Here is a 23,169-nt window from a genome sequence, read left to right as displayed (position 1 = left end):
CAATATCAAGGCCATGTGTTGAAAGAAGTTGATTCAACAAAATTTCTAGGGCTAACTATAGATTCTAAATTAAACTGGAAACCCCATATAGATGGTCTTAGTAAAAGACTTAGTAATTCGGCGTTTGTACTATTTAAACTCTCAAATGAATTAAACATAAAAGCGCTTCTTACATCATGGTTTAGTGGAATCAATACTTAGATATGGAATATTTTTTTGGGGCAATTCGACGGATAAGGATATAGCTTTTAAAAGCAAAAACGCTGTATTCGCGCAATGTTTAGACTACAAAGCACTGATAGTTGTCAGCCGTTTTTTAAAGAACACAAAATACTTACACTTCCGTCACTTTACATACTTGAGGTAGCAACATTTGTGAAAACCAATGCTCATTTATTCCCTCGTCTAGCTGACGTTGTATTGAGGAATCATCGAGATATCTATCGATTATGCATGCACCCATCAAAAACGGCTTTACTCGGTAATAGCATAGTATGTATGGCACCGAAAATTTACAACAAAATTCCAAATCAATATAAAAGCTTAAATTTAAATCTATGTAAAAAGTACCTCAAGTCTTTATTAACTGATAAATGTTATTATACTTTAAATGATTTCTTTAATGATAGACTGGTATAGAATTTAGTGCTAGTATACATTATAATTCTTTTTTTGTTTTGGATTTGTAGTGGATAGCATGCTCCTCTTTATTTATTTATATTTGCATACCTATAGTCGGTAAAACGTGTAGGTCTAATTCATTTTGACATCAATTTGTCTATTTGTACTCATGTTATTGGCAAATAAATGTTTTCTTTCTTCCTTCCTATATTTAACCTAATCATTTTAAAAAAGTTTACTGATTCAATAAGAGAGCTAAAACAGTCGTATCTTCAACATTCAGAGGGTTATTTTATAAGCGACCTTCGCGCTTGTGTCATTGCAGCCAAAAATTTGACGAGGAATATGCGAGAATTAAAAATAGATAAATCTCTCCTCCCAATTTCTCACCACTCTCTAGTTTCTCTTTACTTTCTTCTTATATTTTCTCATCGGTCTCTAGTTTCTCACATCACTTTCTACTTTCATACATATTTCTCTAGTTTATTATCTTTCTCTATTTTCCTCTTCTCAAGTTTCTCACCTGATAAGTTCATCGTCCCTGATGAACAGCAAATGCTGCAGTATCGACAGGAGGTAGGGCTCCGCTGGCGTGTCCAGCACTAGATTCTTGACTAGTTCGAAGCATTCGTTTGCGTCGTTGAAATCCACTCTATAAGAAATAAATTAATAAGTTATTACTACATTATTAGGGTGTCGCAATATAAAGGGAACTCTCTTTTCTCTCTTTGAAGGCAAAATTTTGAGGTTATTTTTTAAGCTGAACCGGGTTTCTTGGCTTCACAACGCCGAACGCATACGGAAACATGTGGAGCTGAGAGGGAGAGAGATAGTAATATAGTACTAGTAGTATCTCACCGGACGTCGTCGAACCTCGCCAAGAATTCGTCGTGATCGGCCGCCGCGTGTGTATCAAATACATTCATTTGTATCTGTCTCGCTCGCTCCGCACTCGCTCGTAATTCGTCTGAAAACATAATACAACATATACTATGTAGCATATTGCGGCGGACATTTATCACTCCTCAATATAATAACACATTCGATGAGAAGAAAAATATTACAAACAAGATTGAACCTTACCGATCAGATCAAAGAGTCCAGTTCTCATAAACTCGCTCCGCAGATGCATTCTAAATTCTAATTCTTCAGGTTCCGTGATTATGGCGTTCATGAGTTGCATACAGCCGTTCTGGAATAACAAAGAAATAACGTTTTATTTTCTCTATTTGCCAAATGAAATTGACCCAATACTATCCTAAGTTTTCACCCCCACAGGGGTTCAATTTTGAGCAGTGTGAGTGCGAAAACGGGGTTCTAAAACTTTTGTGTCTAATTTTATACATTACTTTTATGATGTTAACGACCTAAAACATTTAATAAAACGAGGTTTTAGAAAATAAAAATTATTTTGGGTTTATTTATCTTTAAAAGAAAAATAAACCCAAAATAATAACCTTCTTGTAGGAACATTTCAACCCCCCAAACAAACACAATCCCTCATAGGGGTGAAAACTTGGGATAGACATATTTGACAACAAATGAAGCTAGCTATCAGAACAACAAAACCATTGATATTTACTATATGGTATATTCCATCGATAGTATTTTGCAACATATGAACACGATCACAAAGTCAAATTTCATATAACAGGGGATGAATTTTTGAGTTAAAACTATTTCACCTTCAAACTCTCCGGTGCCTTCGCGTCCAACCCCTCGACGATGGGCAGAAACCTCGGCTTTTGACTCGATTCACCCGCCATTGTGATCGCTTCCAGAACTTTCTCATGGCCATTTGGAATCAAGCAAATGGCGGCTAGGACCTGGAAGTTTAAACATTATAATTTCAACACAATACAACAACACTTTATTGGATGCGTTACGTAGTAAATAATAAAATTTCAATGCGGATAACTAAGCCCGAACGGTTGACGTTGACATTTGCACGTTGTTACGACAGCGTCATCTAGTGAGGGATAGCCAAACAATAACTAATATGGTTAGATGGCGCTGGCGACTTAACGTTAGATATATATTTTGAAATTGTTATAAACCTAAGCACTTTTTCTCTGGCTTCCAAGCAGTAAACGTTGTTTACGGATTATTAGATCTCTTTCATTTTTAGCATCTAATTTACACACGTCTTCAATGCCGTAGCGGTCGTCGCATTTTGATTCATCCTATTACACCCTCTAAAGGGATGAATTTCCCAAAAACTTTTGTTCACTACACAAGATTATATCTTATACAAATTTATAAAGCAACCTTCATAAAGCGAACACAGCATACAATTCCTTTCATAGATCATTTTCTGGGTATCTCAGCTAGACAAAACTTTGTAAAAAAAAATACAAAACACGTACTTTAGCAGCCTCTAAAGCGCATACAGGTTTCTTCGGCTCCAAGCTCCTGGCCAGAACGGGTAAGGCCTCTCTACACTCGAACATCGTTCGAATGCCGACTGTGTTGTTCAAGATGGCGGATATACATCGAATGCACTCGTTTTGTACGCGGTCGTAGCGGGAGTCGCTGGAAAACAAACAATAATATTAGGAATACTAGTCAAAGCATTATTTTTAAAGCGTTAACATAACGTATGCTTTAAAATAAAGCATATAGTTCAAGCATTATTTCAGACATTAGCTTAGCCGTCGTTTAACCTGGAATTAAAAGTAGCTTATTTCCTTCTCCATACTCTTAATTATATGTGTGAGAAATTTTAAGAAGTTTGGTTGAGTAGTACTGACAAACTTACTTTCACATTTATCACAATCCTCAAAGGATTAGACCTCGTGTCAACTTTTAAATTATGTAGTATTTCTCAAAAGTTACGAGTTACTGGCATTTCGGAAAGACCACTGTTAAGAAGAAATACCGAAAGAAACTTGACTATTTGATCTCGCATCACTCAAAACTTACACTTGAACTTAATGCAGTTAAATCTGGTATAGGTTTCATCGCGATACGTTGCTTAGAACCCGAGATATCGATAATAATAAGTTATGAAAGGGCGCACGAAATAAACGTAAAAGAAGCTGCGGGAAAAGCTAGTAAATAATATATGCTTATTAATGTTTCACTGAGATCGCTAAATAAATTTCAGTAACATATTAACTGCTGTTTGTCTAGTTACATTACCAACTTACCGGAAAAATCCTCTTCCACTACAATATGAAAGCGTGTAACAAGAGAGGTTCATTTAAATTTGTAAACTAATTATAAAGATAAAGCAAACAATTTATAATTTCATGAAATCAGGAAAATTTTAGTCGGAAGTAAAGACCTTTTAGGTCGCTGAGCCGTCGAAGTACTAAAGTAAAACACAAGAAAATCGAGATTAAACAAACTTAATACAAATATTCATCACGGTTTCTCGCCACGATTACAAGGTTTCTCGCCTTTTCTCGCTACTCTTTGATAACTTAGTCATCGTTTCACACATTTTTCTCTGAAATTATAAGGTTTCTCGCTATTAAACTTACTTGACATAGCAGAGATTGAGCGTATTGAGGAGAGCAACAATGCCTTTGGTACCGAACTCTTCGATCCACGATAGAGGGTTGTTCGTGAGCGCTATCCGAAGGTTTTCCAAGCAACTGTGCAGCTTGCCCACCGACAGCTCCGGTTGGTTCAGGTACGAGACGTAGTCTGAAGGTTTCTCGAACTTTGAGCGCCCCTCCTGGAAGTTTTAAGAAAAAAAAATAAATAAAACCATTTAGGTTTATGCAGAATGTCGGTGTGGATAAATAAAATATTATTTATTTTTTTATATGTAAAAAAAAATGTGTAGGACACATTTTTTCAATTTCGTCTCATTTCTAAGTAGCTTTTGATGTTTAAATTCTTTTCTTTCGAGAACTGGCAATATTTATAACCGGGTATCATCTGCAGTTGACATTGATTTGTTTAATTGTAGTGTCCCTAGACTGAGACGTCTTCTAACTTTTTCTTTCCGGTCGATGTGGTTGTTGATCAACAGCAATAATGATTAAAAAGGGAACGTAGATTTATATAACAGCATACAAATCTATATATTGGGTTTTTTGTTCATATTTTGTTTTTCTTAGAAGTAATTACAATCTTTTATTCTTACTTACGAAACTTACTATTACTTTTAAGAAACATTAGGCCATTTAAAGGTCATCACATATAAAAACAATATGTGAGGACCTTTAAATGCCCGAAAGTTTCTTAAATTTAGGACCTATTTTGTATGTATGGCTGTTGGTCTTCCTAATAAATAAAATAAACAGCTTTTGCTTTGCTCGTGTGAATTATTCACCGCAACATTTATTTTTCTGGGTGGAAGATACCCTATGTCCTTTTCCGTACTTCAAACTACGTGTAATAAAGAAATTCAAAAAAATTGATTGACCACGTAGACCGGAAAGAGGTAACAAACATACTTTCGCATTATAATAAAGGATGATAGTAGATGAATAAACTTTTGAGATGTGGTACTGGAGAAGGAATGAAAAAATAAGCTGGACAGAGAGAAAAAGCAATGAAGAAGTGCTGGAAATAGTAAACGACTGCTGACAGAAATAGAAAACAGAAGGGGAAGAATGAGTGGCCATTGAGTTACGACACGACGCCTTATTGCGAAAAACTATTTTGGAAGGAAAGGTGAAAGGAAGAAAAGGTCCAGGGAGATCGAGAAAGAGTTATGCGAGCAACTGAAAGAGAAGGCAGGCGTTGTGTCGTATCGAGACCTTAAAAGCAAAGCCGAGGATAGAGAGGCGTGGCGTATACTCCACCGACAAGAGCATAGCTCTTAAATAAGAAGAAGAAGAAGTAGATGAATATTAGAAAGAGACAAGATCAAAAATTATCGTTCAAAAACGTGTCGATTAGTAATTAGACTTAAAATTAATAAACAGAAACCAAAAAATTAAATCGAATCTTATTTAGTATTCAGTTAGGTAGTATATAGTATTTAGTAACCTGTGCATTAACAAATTTGTATGCGACCAACATCTTCTGCTTCTGATCACGCGCGTATTTTCTGAGTGGAGCCTTCTTCTCCTCACTGAGGTTCATGTCACTCTGGAATAGAGAGGATACAGTTAGAGAGAGAGTTGATCATAAAGGAAAATAATACTTTTGAAAAAAAACAAACATATGTCGTTCCTTATATAATAAACAAAGCAAAGTCCCCTGCCGCGTCTGTTTGTCTATCTGTTCGCGATATACTCAACGGATTACTATACGAACTACTATACGGATTTTCATGCGGTTTTAGATAGTGTGGTTCCTGAGGAAGGTTTAGGTGTATAATTTATAATGTTTTTCACTCGAGCGAAACCGGAGCTGGCCGCTAATGTTTCATAAAACGAAGCACGTAATAAAATAAATGTATCTCTAATTTAGACGACAAAAATCATAAGGAATTCGACCAGCAATTAATTCATTGCCTTGACCCAAAAACTAGTTGTATTTACGACAGGTCAATCACTGTACGCTAGTCGCTAATTGACTTGTAATGATTGTACTAAGTACTTGCTACTGGCTCTATTAGGGAACTTGTGTGTTTTTAATTTGCCCTGCTAAAAGTAAAAATCTCAATCCGTTTGACTTTAACTGTCTATATAGACAGTTAAAGTCAAACGGATTGAGAAGATAATGAACAGTTTGAGAAAATTCAAAATAGATTTTACTAACGGCTTCCGGCCCGCGTGAATTTCTCACAAAAACATTTATTTTACGAGAATTTTTCCAGAGTGAGGAAGAGAGAGCTCCTGCTCTCTGTCCACCTGGGCATGAGTAAGAGAAAGGGAGACAGAGATATACTGACGAGCATCTCCTCAAACGAGTTAGAAAGAGAGAGCTCCTGTTCTCTGTGCACCTGGGCATGAGTAAGAGAAAGGGAAACAGAGATATACTGACGAGCACCTTCTTAAACCGCCTCTGTGAGAGAGTGAGAAAGAAAGAGCTCCGGTTCTTTGTCCACCTGGGCATGAGTAAGAGAAAGGGAGACAGAGATATACTGACGAGCATCTCCTCAAACCGCCTCTGCAGCTGGTCATCATTGAGCGCGTTGATCTTGCTGCTGTACTCGGCGGCCGCTGAGCGCTCCTCATCCTCGGCCCGGGGCTCCGCCCCCCGCGGCACCGTGTCGTAGCCCCGCTCGGGCCCGCCGCTCGGTTTCTTCGGCCTCCCGAACCATGTGTCCAGCTGGGGGCGAAAAAAATTAATAAGTTTTGAAACTGGCAAGGGACAGAAGTGGTTGGAAACAGAAAGGGGAGGCTTTTGTCCAACTATGGGACATCGTAACTAGAAAAAAAAGAAATTTACGTGTTCGCTATTTCAATACATTAACCTAATTTTAAAACTAGTTGGGCCACGGGATTGCCTTATACATTTAGGGATAAAAAGTACACATTGAAATAGAATGATTTTATTCCAGTCTATGTCCGTATTTGGTTAGTAAGCGATACTTAAATCTAAATAAAATATATAATATTTAGGATCATTATGACAATTCATAGACTGTAACAATGCAGCAGGATCTATATACGATTTAATTTTTAAAAATAAATTTAACTATCATAAAGAATGTTGTAACAACATTTATCACCATAAACGCTAAACGTAATATTTAATGTAGTTGTCGAACAAACATAGCTTTCTTAGCAAACATTTTAGCACGTTGTGACGTCACTCCTACACGTCATTTAGTATGGAGCGTTTGAACGAGCCCAAAAATGTTTGATTTTATTTTTGTCATGTCTATTAATATAAGGGCCTTCGAATATCATCAAAATGAAAATTTGTCAACTAGCCTTTTATTACGTAACGACATCAAATCTCACACATGTAATTCATATTTTCGTGAGTGCGTAACTCCAAAGGCACGGTCGTTAAACAACAATAAGGCGATTGTCCATCCTGGAGGTATAGATAATGGATTGCGTCATTAGGCACTACAGAATATAGCGGTGACCACTTGCCTTCGAATAGACTACTTTCAAGGGTTTTTTTTTAAAGTTTGTCGACTTGTCGTATTTCTATTTCCACAAATCTCTGTCGGGCAGCCTGTCGCCGCAGGAAACCATCAATATCATCATTTTAGACTTAGAGATTAAATAAATGGCAAACAATATTTAAGGTTTTTGTATATAAAGGAAATTGCTGACAACAACTGGAAGGGCATGGCCCAGGACAGAGATGGTTGGTGTTAGATAGATTGAGGCCTATGCCCAGCTGTGGGTCACGGAGGACTGCAGATAGACAATAATCTACGGCGCGTGACGGGTGTTTTTTTATAGATTCTTCAGGGATATTAATTAAAGGGACGTTTTAGTATATGAAAAAGAAATTAATTGATTTTAGATTCTTTATCTTTATACTAAACCACTGTTTTCAAATACAAACATGACTAGCGGCCCGTCCCGGTATCGCTCGGGTACAACATAATAAATTATACATCTAAACTTTCCTCAGGAACCACATTGACCGGAAACACAAGACAGGAAAAAATAATCAAGGCTCCGTTTTATCGCATAATATTAGACAAGAACCCTACACAGAATTAGGCATTTCAATCAATTAGGTAAAAAATCGCAAGCTAACTCGTATTTATGTACAGTCAACAAACACACCAAGTCACTCGCGGCATGAACCTCTATGGCGCGGTAATAGCGGCGAGTTTGCAATGAATTTGGGTAGGTTGATGTGCTGTCGACTGTACCTAGTATTCATGTCTAGTCTAAAAAACGGATGCATACGAATTAATCTAATCTTATATTTACGTTAAACCATCTGCGACAGACTGCATCTAGTCTAGCCGAAGACAAATACGATACATCGAGGTATAAAAATACATGCTTAGCGCCTAGGTCTAGTCGGATAAACTTGGGTATAACCGCACTTCGGGGTTTGGCCGTAACATATACCCTACTAATATTATAAATGGGAAAGTTTGTTAGGATGTATGTGTGTTTGTATTGTATATTTGTTACTCTTTCACGCAAAATCTGCTGGACGGATTGTTCTGAAATTTGGTGCATGGGGGTGGCATATAACCTGGTATAACACATATAGTATTTTTTATCTTGAAATTCCTACGGGAGCGAAGCCCCGGGGCGCAGCTAGTATTATATATATTAAGAGTGAAATATAAAACAGTACCTTACAAAATTTAAGGCCACACATAAGGTCCTTTTAAAGCACATAACAAATATCAAATACAGATATAGTCCAGTCTACACACGTCCAGAAGAATACACATCTTGCACACGCATTGTCAAAATCACAAGAAAAAGTCATAAAAAAATTATGGAGAATTTATCGTTTTTGTTGCGCATACCCATAAAAATCCTTACATAATTTATGTGCAGATAAAAAAAGTTGAATTAGTTCCTTGTCACAAAAAATGTCCACAGATTTTTTTTTACATAAAATAACTACCATTACTAATATTAAACCTAAAAATATAGATAAAACATTTACCACAGATTATTTTTTTTATAGTAAAATAAATTATTTTTGATTATACAATAATATTTCAACCACACATTTTACATATTTGAATAAAAAAATAGGTATTCTTTATTTCACACGAGACAAATTTTCACAAATTATTTTTTTTTGTTTGTCGTTTTGGTTTCTTTTTATCTTATTTTGTTGCTAGTTTTTTACAAACTAATTAAAAAAAAAGAATTTTTCGGAAACGGTAACACATTCCTAATCATTAAGAGTAATGTATAACACGCGTGACAAATAGTTTTAAACTAATCAGTAATTTAGTACTAACGAACTCGGTCGATGCCATTGTGCATTGTGGTCCTTATAGGGTTGCGATTCGCGTATCGATGTCAACGGAATCGATTAGTTTTCACGTTCCGTAATGCTTATTGTTTATTTTGCAATATCGATTTGGCGACAGTCATTTGTATTTTTATGCTAATAGATCAACAAAAATAAAAATTTAGTATTGAATAAAAACAACAGTCAACAGGACATCAACTACCCAAATTCATTCCAAATTCGCCGCTAAACCCACGACATAGAGGTTTATGCAGGGTAACTTGATGTGATGTTTACTATCCAAGGGTTCTACTCTTAAGAAATCTCTTCCAGCAGACCCTTGAGAGGAGAAGTGATTATAAAACTGTCGACAAACGTGTGCATAAAAAACATCAAAGGGAAAAGAAATAGAAAACACTAAATAAATATACACAATAAGGTTATTTTAGCACCACTTATGTTTTTGATACTGAAACACCTTGCTTCTCTGATAGGGAAAATATAAACTCTTTGAATTTATTATCATTTTACGAGGCATGACCTTTAGTGAGAAACCTATGAGGACATCTGGGATTCCTCTCGAAAGCCTAAACTGGACTAGGTCAGCACATATGACCAAAAGAAAAGACAATTACCACGGACCACAGAAAACATGGAATGCAAAGTACGCGGGAATGCAAAATTAGCGACTGATCACTTAAAAGCGACTTAAAAGCGTCTTCTAGTCTTACTCTGTCACAGAGTGAAGCGATCGTCTTGCGCCATCCTTTGTTTTAATTAGTTTCTCTGCGAATTACACCTAATTGTTCAGTTTTACATTGCTAACATTATAGTAGAAGAAGAAATATTGCTAATGAAGGTGTTTCATAGAGATTCACTGGAGAGTAACGAGAATAACGAGTATAGTTTACCTTAAAATTGTTTATTGGTAAGACTACTGTCAATGACCATGAAAATATCGATAAAAAATATCAGAACATCACTAGTGTAATATCCTCATTCCTAGTCCACATTAATCATGACTGGATCACTGGGTCATCTGCCTTGGGATTATACCTCGGCACGATTATTATTACAGTAGGATTAACTTTTACCCGCGGATTCGGCCGCGTGAAGCTCCTAAGGGAACAGTACTTCTTTGGGGATGAAGGGTAGCCTATATCCTTTTCCTTACTATAATTTTAAGCCTACATCAAACTACTATTCTATTTTCAATCTCCCTTTTTTCGCGCCACTTGTTATGGTCCCGTGCCAGTCTCGTCCATCGCTTTCCCGTGACCCTGACCAGCAGTTGGACGTTTACTCCTAGCTATATGTAGGCATAATTTCAAGAAGATTGGTCGCGAAGATAAAGTATGAAGACATTCTAATACATACTAATGTAATCATGTGATGGCCAAGTATATTTCTATTTATATGTCTATTTATTTAAAACGTAAAAGATTTTAAACATTAATATAATACTATTAATAACTTACGTAATAATTTGAGTAAATAAGTAATAGGTCTCCTAAGTAAGGACTAAATAAATTAACCGACTTCGTATTACATGGATCTCACAACTTTTTATGGTAGAAAAACTGAGCTGCGAGACTTGGTGTTTTTACAGCATGTTTTTGATGGAATCCTATATATCCAATATAGCCTATAACACTCTGCAGCTGTCACCACACCAAAAATCACCTCAATCCGATGTTCCGTTTTGACGCGAAAGACGTACAAACAAACACACATCACATTTATAGTATTAGTATGATATAGAGTTGAGGCGAACTAATGTAAACTACTCACCGAAAACGGAGATCTTTCCCTGACAAATTCACCGACTACTTTTATGGTATCCATTATAACAAGTTCACTGTTTGCGCATGCGCATCACTTCATACTAGTAACAGTTTTTTCGCGCCGGAACTTCAATGAGTAGTAGTCTACTTGTACTTGGGTTCAAATAACCATATTAAACTGGATATGAATAATAATGAGTGTTATGAGTGAATGAGAAACAATTGGTACAAAACACGTAAGTTATAGATGCACTGCAGCTAAAACACCTAGATATTTTGATTTACTAAGCTCAGTGCATAAACAAAACGCAAAAAAAATCAATAATAGGTACGTTAAAAAGTGGTGTTTGCTTTGGAATTTCGAACATCGAACAGGCGTATTAGTTTTCCATCGAATTTTATTTTTCTTTTTGTTGGTAACTTAACGTTTCCAAAAGTTTGTCAAATGCCGCCATTTTTAAATACGATTCCCTATGGTACCTTTTTTGAATTTGGAACAATTTTTTCTCTAGATTTTTACACGCCTTTGTACGATTTTTTGTTCCAAGGGAGATATTGTGTTTTTTTTTAAGAATACTGACACAACTTTTTGTTTCTCTTTACGAACACACAACACCGAATTCAAGAAAACACTGAACCTAAAAACATTGGCAATGCAACACAGTCGTTGCGAAACTGCCCAAAATAAACATACTCTGGCTATTATTAGGGGGGAAAGTGACACTTTTCTTGGAACTGACAACTTTTCTATCATTACGAAGAGATTTTATTACTTTCACGCCTCCAGGTGTTTTAAAAGTCATCATTGGCTTGTTTCCCAGTTTGTTAGCGGTGGTAGTGACGCCCGTGTACCATAAGGTCTCAGGTTCGAATCCTACTCGCTACATGACTGTGTAAGTATATCAATATGACAATTATTGTTACAGATCACCACGTCCGGCGTAGGAATCGTGAGGACTCTAGCTGATGATGTGAAATTGGAGAAGGCAATGGCGAACCACTTATTTAACATTGCCAAGGAAGTCGTTTTATGAGTTACATTCCACCAAGTGGTAACCTAATGGCCTACCCCCAAGGGAGACATCACAATATGCATGACATAAACTCTTTTTCTTTCTCATCTTCGCGTGTCCCTGCTACATTTATAGCTGTGAGGCCCCAAAGCCCAAAGAAAAATATTACTATATATATATATATATATATATATATATATATATAATTTTGCTATTGTTTTGATTGATTGCTATTGTGGCCTATCAGCTGCCTAGGCTATGTGTCCCTTAGTCAATACGACATCCACGGAAGATTATGGTGTGGTCCTATTCCAGGGAGGGAAAACACACCCCAAACATGCCAGTACGGATAAACATACAAGTATATTATATAATATCTCGTCACGTTATAATGTTAGTCGTTTGGTTGGAGTCAATCCAAAGTGTCGCTTCACGGAAACAATGTCGATTTTGTGGCGATGATATCACCAACACGGTGAGATAATTGTCAGGTATGCAATTTATTGCATGTTTACCCGACTGCCGATAAAGGCGTTTATGTTTTCAGTGTGTAAAATCATATTGCGAGATGACGATAAAACAGAGTCTTCACGACTCTTCTTCTTGGAGCAGCCATTCTAACGATTCATTTGAATTTTCCATTGGGTTCTGTCATTTTTACCGCCTTATTAAGTCATCAAGTAATCCTGGGTGTCAGGGCACAGGGGACAGGTCAACAGATTCAACTAATATTTATCATTATGACTAATGCTCTGTGTGACTGTGTGTGAGTGGTTGAGCCATGGATTGTCATGGCTCAACTCTCATCTGTGCTCTTGCCCAATCTGGCAGGAGCAGAAGGAGGAGCGATTCTCCAGCTCCATGAGGTCAATGACAAGACAATTGCAGTGGGTACATACTGGGGGCTTATCAACTAAATCATTTCTTAATGCGATCCAGTTCAGGACCTAAACTGATCAATGATGGTAGACCTGCTGGTCTAAATTAATATGATTTGTCTGCTATACGAATAGAAGAATTGTATAAAATGCGAATTTGAGTCATAATTCTCTGTAATATTTGCTCAACAGCACAAAAATGAGAGTTATGTTTAGCGTTCAAAATTGCGTATGAAAACATTTTTACTTTCGTGTTGTCTATGTCTATAACTTCATGTGAGACAGTGACAGCACGAGATAGCCCCTTGCTTAATTCGCGCCATAACCAAGCAGCTGGTACGTTTTATGCGTTTTTTCGCGTGTTTCCGAGAAAATATGATATTTTATTAAGTTACCAGAAAGTTTATTATTTACCCCAAATATATATCTATTAAGAAATATAGAAATGTAGTTAACTCAACTAAGTTGCAAATCAGAATTACTTTCAGAGCTATTTTTTGAAATTAATTTTTTAAGCTATCATACGACGCACCACATTGCTATGATATTATTACTATGGTCACACGAACACAACTATGACAATAATATTATTATTTACAAAGTTTAAAAATATTTTTACGATATCGCGAATTCGTATCCTAAATAGAATACGTAGATCTCGATCGATTTCGAAATTGGAACTGGCGCTATACGTATGCGCCCGTGCAGGGCGCTCCGTATTCATAGTCTAGGCTTCCTAACCTTGACAGTGACAACGTACAAAGAAAGATGGCGGGAATTATCCGCTTTATATGTCACGGGCTTAGATTGATGTCTGTTGACTTATGGTGAGGTAACATTTTATGAGCCGTATCTCAAAAACTTCATTAACTTCATTATATAAAATTATTGTATGTCCGTTTGGGCGGGACATGGCTGTACTAAATATCGTAAGATCTATGTTTTTGCCTGTGATCCACAATAAAGATGATTTGATTTGACTAGTCTCCGAACGAAAAATTGTTTTGTTTTTAATTTTGAAATTCTCATGTGATATTGGGAGATGGTTTAATCAATATCTGATCAGAGGTATAGATTTTTACGTAGACATAGAAAAGTTTATACTTCGTCATATCTTTCGTTTCGCTTATACATGAAAGAGAAATGCGTATTAGAAATACACTTGAAGAAACGTGATGGATTGCTAACACATTTTGTCCTTCTCCGTGTGCCCAAATCTGCCAATTTGTATGAGATTTGCCGAATTAAGCACCGACCTAAGATCTTCTATCTCAATTTAGTACGCCAACCATGTCGTCTTTAGTTATATTTGTCTTCAAAATCAAAATCAAATCATTTATTCAGAAATTAGGCCTTCACAGGCACTTGTTCACGTCATTAAATGATGTTTACCAAAGCTACAAACTACTAGCATTTCGGAACGACCACTGCTGAGAAGAAATGCCGAAAGAAACTCATTCAAACAGTGTTGGTCTCTATTATGCCAGAAGGGCTTACCATTTTTTAAATATAAATTTATGTATAATTTTTTATCAGTAATATAACATGTAAGTACATAATAAAGTACATGGTCAAAAGGTATATTGAAACATATTATGATTGTGATCAAGTGCTGATGAAAGGAAAATATATATACTTATATATATATATATATATATATATATATATATATATATATATATATATAATTAACCAAACAAAAAAAAAACTTTTAATAAAAGATCGAGCTGACCAGTTCCCCCGGCAGCACCCGTTCACGAGTTGACGCGTGAGTCAGCCATCGCGAAGCTCAACCACAATAGAGGGAACCTCCCGACCCGATCCACGACGCCGCTACCGGTTTGACCATTTGAATGTGCATGACATACTCGATCTCCATAATCTAACATAATAGATACCTATGTTACTTTCAGACACTTGAAGATCACAAATCACGTATATGTTTTACAAGTAAAAGTCAAAATATATGTAATAAACATGTCAAGAAAATATATAAATAATAATAAAAAAATGAAAATCAAGTGTGAGAGGTGGAAGTTTTAGGAAGGGTCCAAGGTTTTTTATCATTTAAATAGTCGCTAATCGTGTAATAAGCATTAGCCATTAAAGCATTTTTAATATATGATTTAAATTTTGGCATTTGCAAGTTAATAGCCTCTACAGAGAGTTTATTGAACAATTTTACACTTTGACCCACGAAAGACCGCCTAACCTTTTTAAGTCGGAATCTGTTCATACAAAGTTTATGCCTATTACGAATGACTACACTGTTAACATCGCTCAATGTTTTATACAGGTGTAAGTTAGATTTAACAAAAATAAGTACGTCGAAGATGTACTGAGATTCAAACAAACAACTTCAAAAAAACAAACATCTCAACATTCTTATTTGTATCTCGAGCATGACTATAAATACGGCCCCGCCTAATTACGAGAATTACAATTGATCCACAAAGTAATTAGCGTGCAGGACAAACATCTCGCATCTTTGTCTGTGCGTTTCTTTCTAGCACATGTGTCACTCTTTTCATTTTGCTATATTTAGGTATTGCACCAGTGTAAACTTGATTTTCGTATATGATTTTTGTGGCTAATTTTATTTGTACTAAAACCGGAAAGAACTCTTCACATGAGAGTTCGATACGCGCTTTTTATTTCTAATTTGATTATCATAATTTTTTAATAAATGATAGCATTTAAAGCAAGAATAAAGTATTACGTTACTAACAAGAACAAAGTACACAATAATGGAGGGTTAAGTATATATAATGTGTCTTTAATAAAAAATAAACTTAAAAAAATCGATAAGTACATAGAACTTTTCACCTAATTTTTCCCGGGACCATAAGTATCTATAATTTATTTAAAATACATAACAATAAATTGAGTCTCTTTAGCAAAAAATGACCTTGTGATTAAAATTCTAACTTTTGAACTGAATGACTAATGTAAATGACACGCCCGATTACATCACTGATGGATCTATTATAATTACAGTGTACGGGTCTATTGACCGAATTATATATATATATATATATATATAGTTAAATATATAACTATATAAGTACATTTTTAGAGAACCATAGCGTATAAGACTATGATGCTCTCGTTTTGGAGACTGCGTTCTATCAGGATCGATGTTGCACTGGCAACCAACAAAAAAAAGTAATTTTATTTAAAAAGTATTTGTATTTAAAATATTTTTCACACTGACACTACTGACAGTTGACACCTACGAATATTCCCGCCGATTAGGTACCTAGATACTTGAAATGTGAAAAGTGATAAATTTATAATAATAATAACACACAACATCAAAACTCTCCAAAGGGCCTCTACGTTTTGGATCTATATCCCCACGCAAGCCTCTCACAGGACCGGCCTAGGTGCCGTGTATTGTTAAGGAGAAACATAATAATACTAAAAGAACTTTTTTGTACGTTCCGTTCAAATTATATACAGCAGATAGTAGGACTAAATGGATTTCTTTCTCCTTCTTACTTTTTAGAACTGAACGATATAAATTATACGGACAGAACACAAATATAAGATCAATTAGGTAATATGTTCTTATATCTGTGGCACAGAATTGTTTTGTCACACACATGTCTCTAACAACAATAAAAACGTGTGTCAAAAATTACATTTTTGTAAAAAAAAACTTATTTAAATAGCACTAGCAACAAATTATTTATAAAGAATCGATTTCGGCCAAATCGTTTCACAAGCCTTCGAAGCCCGCACTGTGGGACCGCATTGAGATCGTGACCCGTATAAGGTCAGTCGAAATACTTAACGGAACCTATACCAGTTTGTTGAATTTCTCATTCATAACATTAAAATGTTATTAATATCACTCTCGCGATATCACACAGATAGCTAATATTTGAATCATTTACAAGCTTTTATTTAGGTTGTTTGTCAACTGTATTGCACAAAAACAGTACCTATATCAATAGGGCATATTACGCAAAGCTCAGCGCAGATAGCGCTACTGGTACAACTAAGGTACACAAACATTGTCAATGGAGGCAAAAAGCGCCAATTTTCAATACTGTTGCAGATTTACGACCAAAAATACCTTCTACGCAATCGTGGTGCGAGTTTAAAGGAAAAAGGAACGATTTAGTGGATTATCCTGAAAATAACAACACTATTATTATGTTATGTTCTGTTATGTTCTGCATTATTTGGTCAACTGTGGTCATAAATTAATATAAACTTGATTTTCACTAAAGATCTTACATGTATTAAGTCCGTATTTTAATAAGTCTTCACGTGTGAAGTGTTCAGAGCTTCTTTTTGACCGTTTATTGGCTCGAAAATTTTACAGCGTGCGGCGTATCCCATAGTTTTATCTTATGGAAAACGATTTTGGCACCCGAATATGCTACATTGATGTCCCAATATGTTGGCACCCGAATATGCTACATTGTTGTATATTTTCACAAACGAATGCTTACACAATGGAGGCATTAATAAAGTACTCTAAAATAAACGTTTTAATCGACATAGCAAAGGCGGCTTTTGTGTACCTAACATACAGTGCTGTACTCTGGCGGGATAAATTCGCAGTAATACTCCCTATGGCTATTAAAATTAATACAAGAAAGATACATGATGTGGATGTATCTCTTACATTCAACCGGCGATATTTTAGGTTAGTTTCATCTGTCCCGATGTTTGACTATAGTTAAATCTTGCCAGTTATATTCCACTCCTTCCGTTTATTCTATAGGGTTAGATTTCCACGTCGCTTCAGTTTCCATGACAATGCATTATTATATGTATGATCTGATGGTGCACCCCGGACCGGCTCCGACGAGGGAACTCTCGATGATCTATTACACGGACAAGATATTTTTGTCACGCGTTGAATGCCCTTAAAACTTATTTGGAGATATGCTGGCAGCCTTTTTTGCTCAGCGTGTAAGTTAAGTAAGGACATACAAAAGGCGCTACCAGTGTTTTGGGCACGTTGCCTCCCTGTGCGCGTTGGATGTTTATTTTTATTTACAGTTTGTTTTTGTGTCTGTATCATAGGAAACCTGGAAACTATATCATAGGAAAATTGGAATGTAATAGGCTTTGATGGTATGGTCACGTTATGAGAAGGGAGGAAAATAATATTGTAAGAAAGGTTACGGATTTTAAATTGAATGGGAATAGAAGTAGGGGCAGGCCGAAGAAGAGGTGGATGGAGTGCGTCAGGCAGGATATGGCTAGAAAGGAAGTAACTGAACATCACACAGGGAGAAGTGGAGGAGACTGACATGCTGTACCGACCACACATAAAGTGGGTTAAGTGTAGGCTGATGACGATGAGTTTGTTTTTGTGTATTTAATTTTGTGATATAAAATAAATATTATCGAACTTCGACTATTTTAGTAACATTTTCTAAAACAGCCATAACCTTTGTGAATATCAAACAATAGTGAATAGACATTGACCAGTCGAGACGAGGTCATCGGACATTTTGGGTAACTTATTATCATTTCTCGGTAGACCTTCCAACTATAAGGTTGCTTTTGAATAGAAGATGTTACATGTCACCACGATGCCACTTACTAGTAATAGACGTTAAATTGGTCGGCTCCAACATATATTTCTTTTATGGCTCCGACCATAGACAAGAAAATCATGTAGACGACGAACGAAACTTTGTTACTTTCGTTCGTCGTTGTTCGTCGTTCCAACTCTAATCAGATAGAAGACAACCATTTCAATACAACTTTCAGGCTCAATCCCATTAATCTCATACAAAGTGGCAGATTAGTCCGCGTACTTGACGTGGGACAAAAAATTTCAACGCTCTGTCTCGTATCTTCTAATCTCTTCCTTGTATGAGCAAAATGAAAGATATGACCGGGTCTATAGCTTTCTCTGTCTACAGCTCCGTCCAACTGTAAGGGATGCGCGTATTTAACAGAAAAAGAAAGTCGGGGTAGAAAGAAACTCAGAGGCTAAGAAATACGAAACTCACGAGGCTCAAAGACCACCGCATCGATTAGGGCACGTTTAGTTTTATGGCGGGCTTATTGGTGGAATTAAGATTAAAACTAGAATTTATTTAATTTCAACAGTAGAAACGTGTTTCATTCAATGGCTTTTACTTTTTATGTTTATGTCTATGATTCCAACTGTTTGGATGAATGTAAATACTCCTACGCTAGCCAACCGGTAATACAAACAGTCGCGGAGTTTGGACTGACGTAAGCAAAATAGAAGTGGCGTTGACGCGTTATTGACGTAACGAAAGAAGATTTTGGAGCCTTAGAGCCGACGCTAATATCGCAGAACAACGAAGACATGGACCAAAAATGCACCTCGGAGCTAGCTGCATGTGAGATAAGCTTAAGGCATAGGAGACAGATATTTTCATAAAGACGTAGATGACGCTTCTATTTTCCGTGTCATTACGAATTCTGTGTTCGACACTGACCTAATGTGATGTCACAATGATATCATCTTGACATATTGATTCAATTATAGAAATTTCATCATAAGTATACGTTGATAATAATTTAACAACGGGGTACATAATATTTAAAAAAAAAAAGCAAATTAATAGTATATAAAGTAAGCTTTTATCCAAAATGCAAGCGGTTACTGCCTGGACACACAACGAAAAAAAAAAAAGAAAATATTGACAGCTGTCAATACTTTAGCGCCAATTTTACTAACAATGAATCTGGTAGGGGTGCGAATTAAAGCGGCGATCAAGAAGCTAATTGTAAAGTATTTTATTTATCTTTTTCATTTATTTTCTAATTTGTGTCAAATTTGTGATTTTATGTGATCAGAGGATTAAAACATGGATAAAGAAATGTCCGAAAGATGGAAATTACATTTTTTAATACAAATCGACTATAACTAACATTGTTTTACGGTTTTCGTCAACTTTGTAGTGTGGAATAACTTCAAAATTTATACGTGGGTGACTCGATTCAACTTGCAAAAGTACCGTGACGCTTATAAGGACAGTGACTCATCTCCGCCAGTCTAGTACATGAAATGTCTATTGTTTGCCTCTAATTTGTCCTCTTTTAATACTTTTATATGTACTAACCATTTGAAAAATTAACCAGGTATCTGAAGCTTGGTTTATTTTTGAAACCTAATCGCGTGGATTTCCATACATTTTGTGAAGAGCGAGCGTTTTAATTTACGATTTACGGAGAACCCATAATTTTTGGTTTCTGATCGAAAAGCCATTTTCTTTTCGGTTTTGTTCGAAATATCAGTTAATCTCAAAAGTTTCCACCCATTCACCGCGCCTAATGGCCCTACACAAAAGAATAAGAATGTCAAAATCTAAATCAAATCATTTATTCAGAGATTAGGTCTTCACAGGCACTTTATATGACAAATATACCAAATAGTTTGGTAAATATACCAAAACTACAAACTACTAGCATTTCGGAACGACCACTGCTGAGAAAAATGCCGAAAGAAACTCATGAATGAGAGAAAACAGCGTGGTCTCTGTTATACTCGTATTGGAATTAACCAGGTTAAGTCAGAGGCTTTAACGCTTACATTTTGTTCATTTCCTGTGATGTATATTAATATGTTATGAATAAATTTATTTCTTTTTCTATTTCAAAAGTGTTCCGCTCGAACGGAACCGAACGGAGCAATAACGAATAACATGTGTAAAACGGTTTTTAAATCAGACAAAAATAATACTGATTTCGAACCCTGGTACAAAGTATTTCTACTTACCTATATTATTTTTTAATAAATTTTGTTTTTTGTTTTTTTTTTTCATTTAAGTCAACGATCTATAGCCGTGACCGGCGACTTAGTATGTCTCATGAGGGAAATAAGCAAGAATTCCAAGCAGACATACACATGTATGTCATTCATACATCCGGGTGAACTTGTTCGTGTTCACATGTATCCACTAGCATGTATCCACTTTTTAGGGTTCCCCACCCAAAGGGTAAAACGGGGACCTATTAGACTCCGCTGTCCGTCCATCTGTATGTCCGTCTGTCGCTAGGTATATCTCATGAACCTCGACAGTTGAAATTCACAGACGATGTACCTATTTCTTTTGACGCCATAACAACAAATAGCAAAAAACATATAATTAAACATATATTACAAATTCTCATCCAATACAACAAACCTGTTTTTTTTGTCGATAATGGCATGGAACCCTTCGTTCACGATCTCGAGTCGTTTTTATCGTCAAAAACAATTAGTCCTATTTCTGTCTGTCCTCACCTTTTTCTGTCGCCATGTTTCCCTCCTTTTGAGTCTTGGAAGCGTCTTGGAAGCTCCACTTTTACTGGTCGGCATTTGCATTATCACACAGATTCACAATCACTCATAGATTTAAAAAACACAGTTAATCACTACAAGGAACGCTACTTTATGCAATTTTAATCTAAAAACACTGGCACATAAGCAAAATTACTACTGGCCACTAACACATTTGAAAAATGCAAAAAATACGTTCGACCGGTTGCATGGCGCGAAAAAACTAAAGTATGTCGGTGTTATCAACAATCCAATCGGTAGATAGACCTCTGTGATAAGGAGTTATTCGAATGAATAATATGCACTTTAGATTGATAACATACAAACATATTTTCAATCTAAATGTCTATTTTTAGTTTTTATATTAAAATAATTAAAAAATAAAATATTTAGGATGATGTAGGTCTTACAATTATATCCAAATCATAAAAGACATAAGTTTGTGAACTGACGTCTTTGGAGAAAAGGCTGCGATGTTTATTGCGCCGATTCTTCACCTGCGCTTTGTAAGTCGGCGGTAGACTTAGTTTTAAGATAATTTTTGACGTCAATAAGCTAAGTATATCATACTAAGTGGAATAGAGAATAAGTTGCTACAATTTATAACTAAATTGTTAATATATACAAAGGCAATTTACATTATATACAAAAGCGATATTTAAAAAAAAACCACAAATTTTATTCAAAAGACTAACCATATATGTGATGTCCTTCTTGACTTCATTTAAATATCTTAGTGTACGGGACATCATGATAAATAATTACTTAAATAATTAATGATTACATAAATCACAAACTGGACATCAGCTGTGGACTCACACCAAAAACATACTGAAATTATTACCTCACAATTTGTAACGTAATGTTACTCTCATTGTATAAAAAAAGTTTTAGTAAACATTTTGTCATGTTTGTGAGATGTGGCATCATGATTTAGTGCTACTATAGCGTATTTAAACGTTTCTCAGCCGTCACCGATTAAGCGCCAATATGTGGAATAAAACATACATATAATAAGACTGTAATCATATTCTTACTAATATTATATTATTATTAAAATGCGAAAGTAAGTTTATTACATCTTCACGCTCTATCTGCACAACCAATGTTCTTGAAATTTTGCATGTAGTTTGAAATACGCAAAATGACGTAGGGTACCTTTCATTCCGGAAAAATAAGTGTTTTCGTGGGAAATTAACGCGGGCGAGGTCGCGAGCAAAAGCTAGTTACTTAATAAATATAAAAATAATATCCCACTAATATTATAAATAAATAAATATAAATATATTAGGACAAATCACACAGATTGAGCTAGCCCCAAAGTAAGTTCGAGACTTGTATTATGGGATACTAACTCAACGATACTATATTTTATAACATATACATATATAGATAAACATCCAAGACCCGGGCCAATCAGAAAAAGATCATTTTCCATCATGACCCGACCGGGGATCGAACCCGGGACCTCTCGGTTCAGTGGCAAGAACTTTACCACTGCGCCACCGAGGTCGTCAAAGACGAAAGTGTGTGAGTATGTTTGTTACTTATAACGGCTGAGGCAATTGTTATTAAATTTGGTATAGAGGTAGCTGATACCTTGGATTAACACATGTGGTAATTTTTATCCAGAAAGTACGCGATTCCTTTATCAATTATTAAAAAAGTATAATATTCAATGGCACTTTATAAAGTAGATGGCGCTACTGTGCATTAAATTAAAAACACGTATAAATAACTAGCTGAGCCCCGGGGCCTCGCTTCCGGGAATTTCGGGATAAAAAGTACCCTATGTGTTATTCCAGGATATATTCTTCCCGTATACCAAATTTTATAACAATAGGTCCTACGTA

The 23,169-nt window shown here is 35.7% G+C and overlaps 1 protein-coding gene across 10 annotated transcripts in view; it reads right to left on the bottom strand.

The window, feature by feature from the left end:
• The window catches only part of dia (diaphanous), a 50,030-nt gene that overhangs the window by 22,791 nt on the left and 4,070 nt on the right, over positions 1-23,169 (bottom strand). For 3 of the 10 annotated variants that reach the window (XR_008406069.2, XM_053766141.2, XM_053766147.2), the window contains exons 1-9: positions 21,281-21,535; positions 6,616-6,798; positions 5,569-5,670; positions 4,107-4,303; positions 2,988-3,153; positions 2,307-2,447; positions 1,705-1,813; positions 1,480-1,588; positions 1,145-1,273 (exon numbers count right to left, since the gene is read on the bottom strand). Coding sequence is in view for 9 of the 10 variants with exons in the window: in XM_053766141.2 (XP_053622116.1) it covers positions 1,145-1,273; positions 1,480-1,588; positions 1,705-1,813; positions 2,307-2,447; positions 2,988-3,153; positions 4,107-4,303; positions 5,569-5,670; positions 6,616-6,798; positions 21,281-21,361 (1,217 nt within the window). In the remaining variant the exon portion in view is untranslated. Of the gene's footprint in view, positions 1-1,144; positions 1,274-1,479; positions 1,589-1,704; positions 1,814-2,306; positions 2,448-2,987; positions 3,154-4,106; positions 4,304-5,568; positions 5,671-6,418; positions 6,441-6,615; positions 6,799-8,754; positions 8,878-11,163; positions 11,830-13,645; positions 13,663-21,280; positions 21,536-23,169 lie in introns of those variants that run through there. The other 7 variants (XM_064436890.1, XM_053766145.1, XM_053766146.2 and 4 more) reach the window with 7 other exon arrangements.

The sequence above is a fragment of the Plodia interpunctella genome, chromosome 28, assembly GCF_027563975.2.
Source record: "Plodia interpunctella isolate USDA-ARS_2022_Savannah chromosome 28, ilPloInte3.2, whole genome shotgun sequence".
In the NCBI taxonomy this organism is placed as follows: domain Eukaryota; kingdom Metazoa; phylum Arthropoda; class Insecta; order Lepidoptera; family Pyralidae; genus Plodia; species Plodia interpunctella.
Note: the sequence above shows the minus strand (reverse complement) of the source record. Positions and strands in the feature narration are given on the sequence as shown.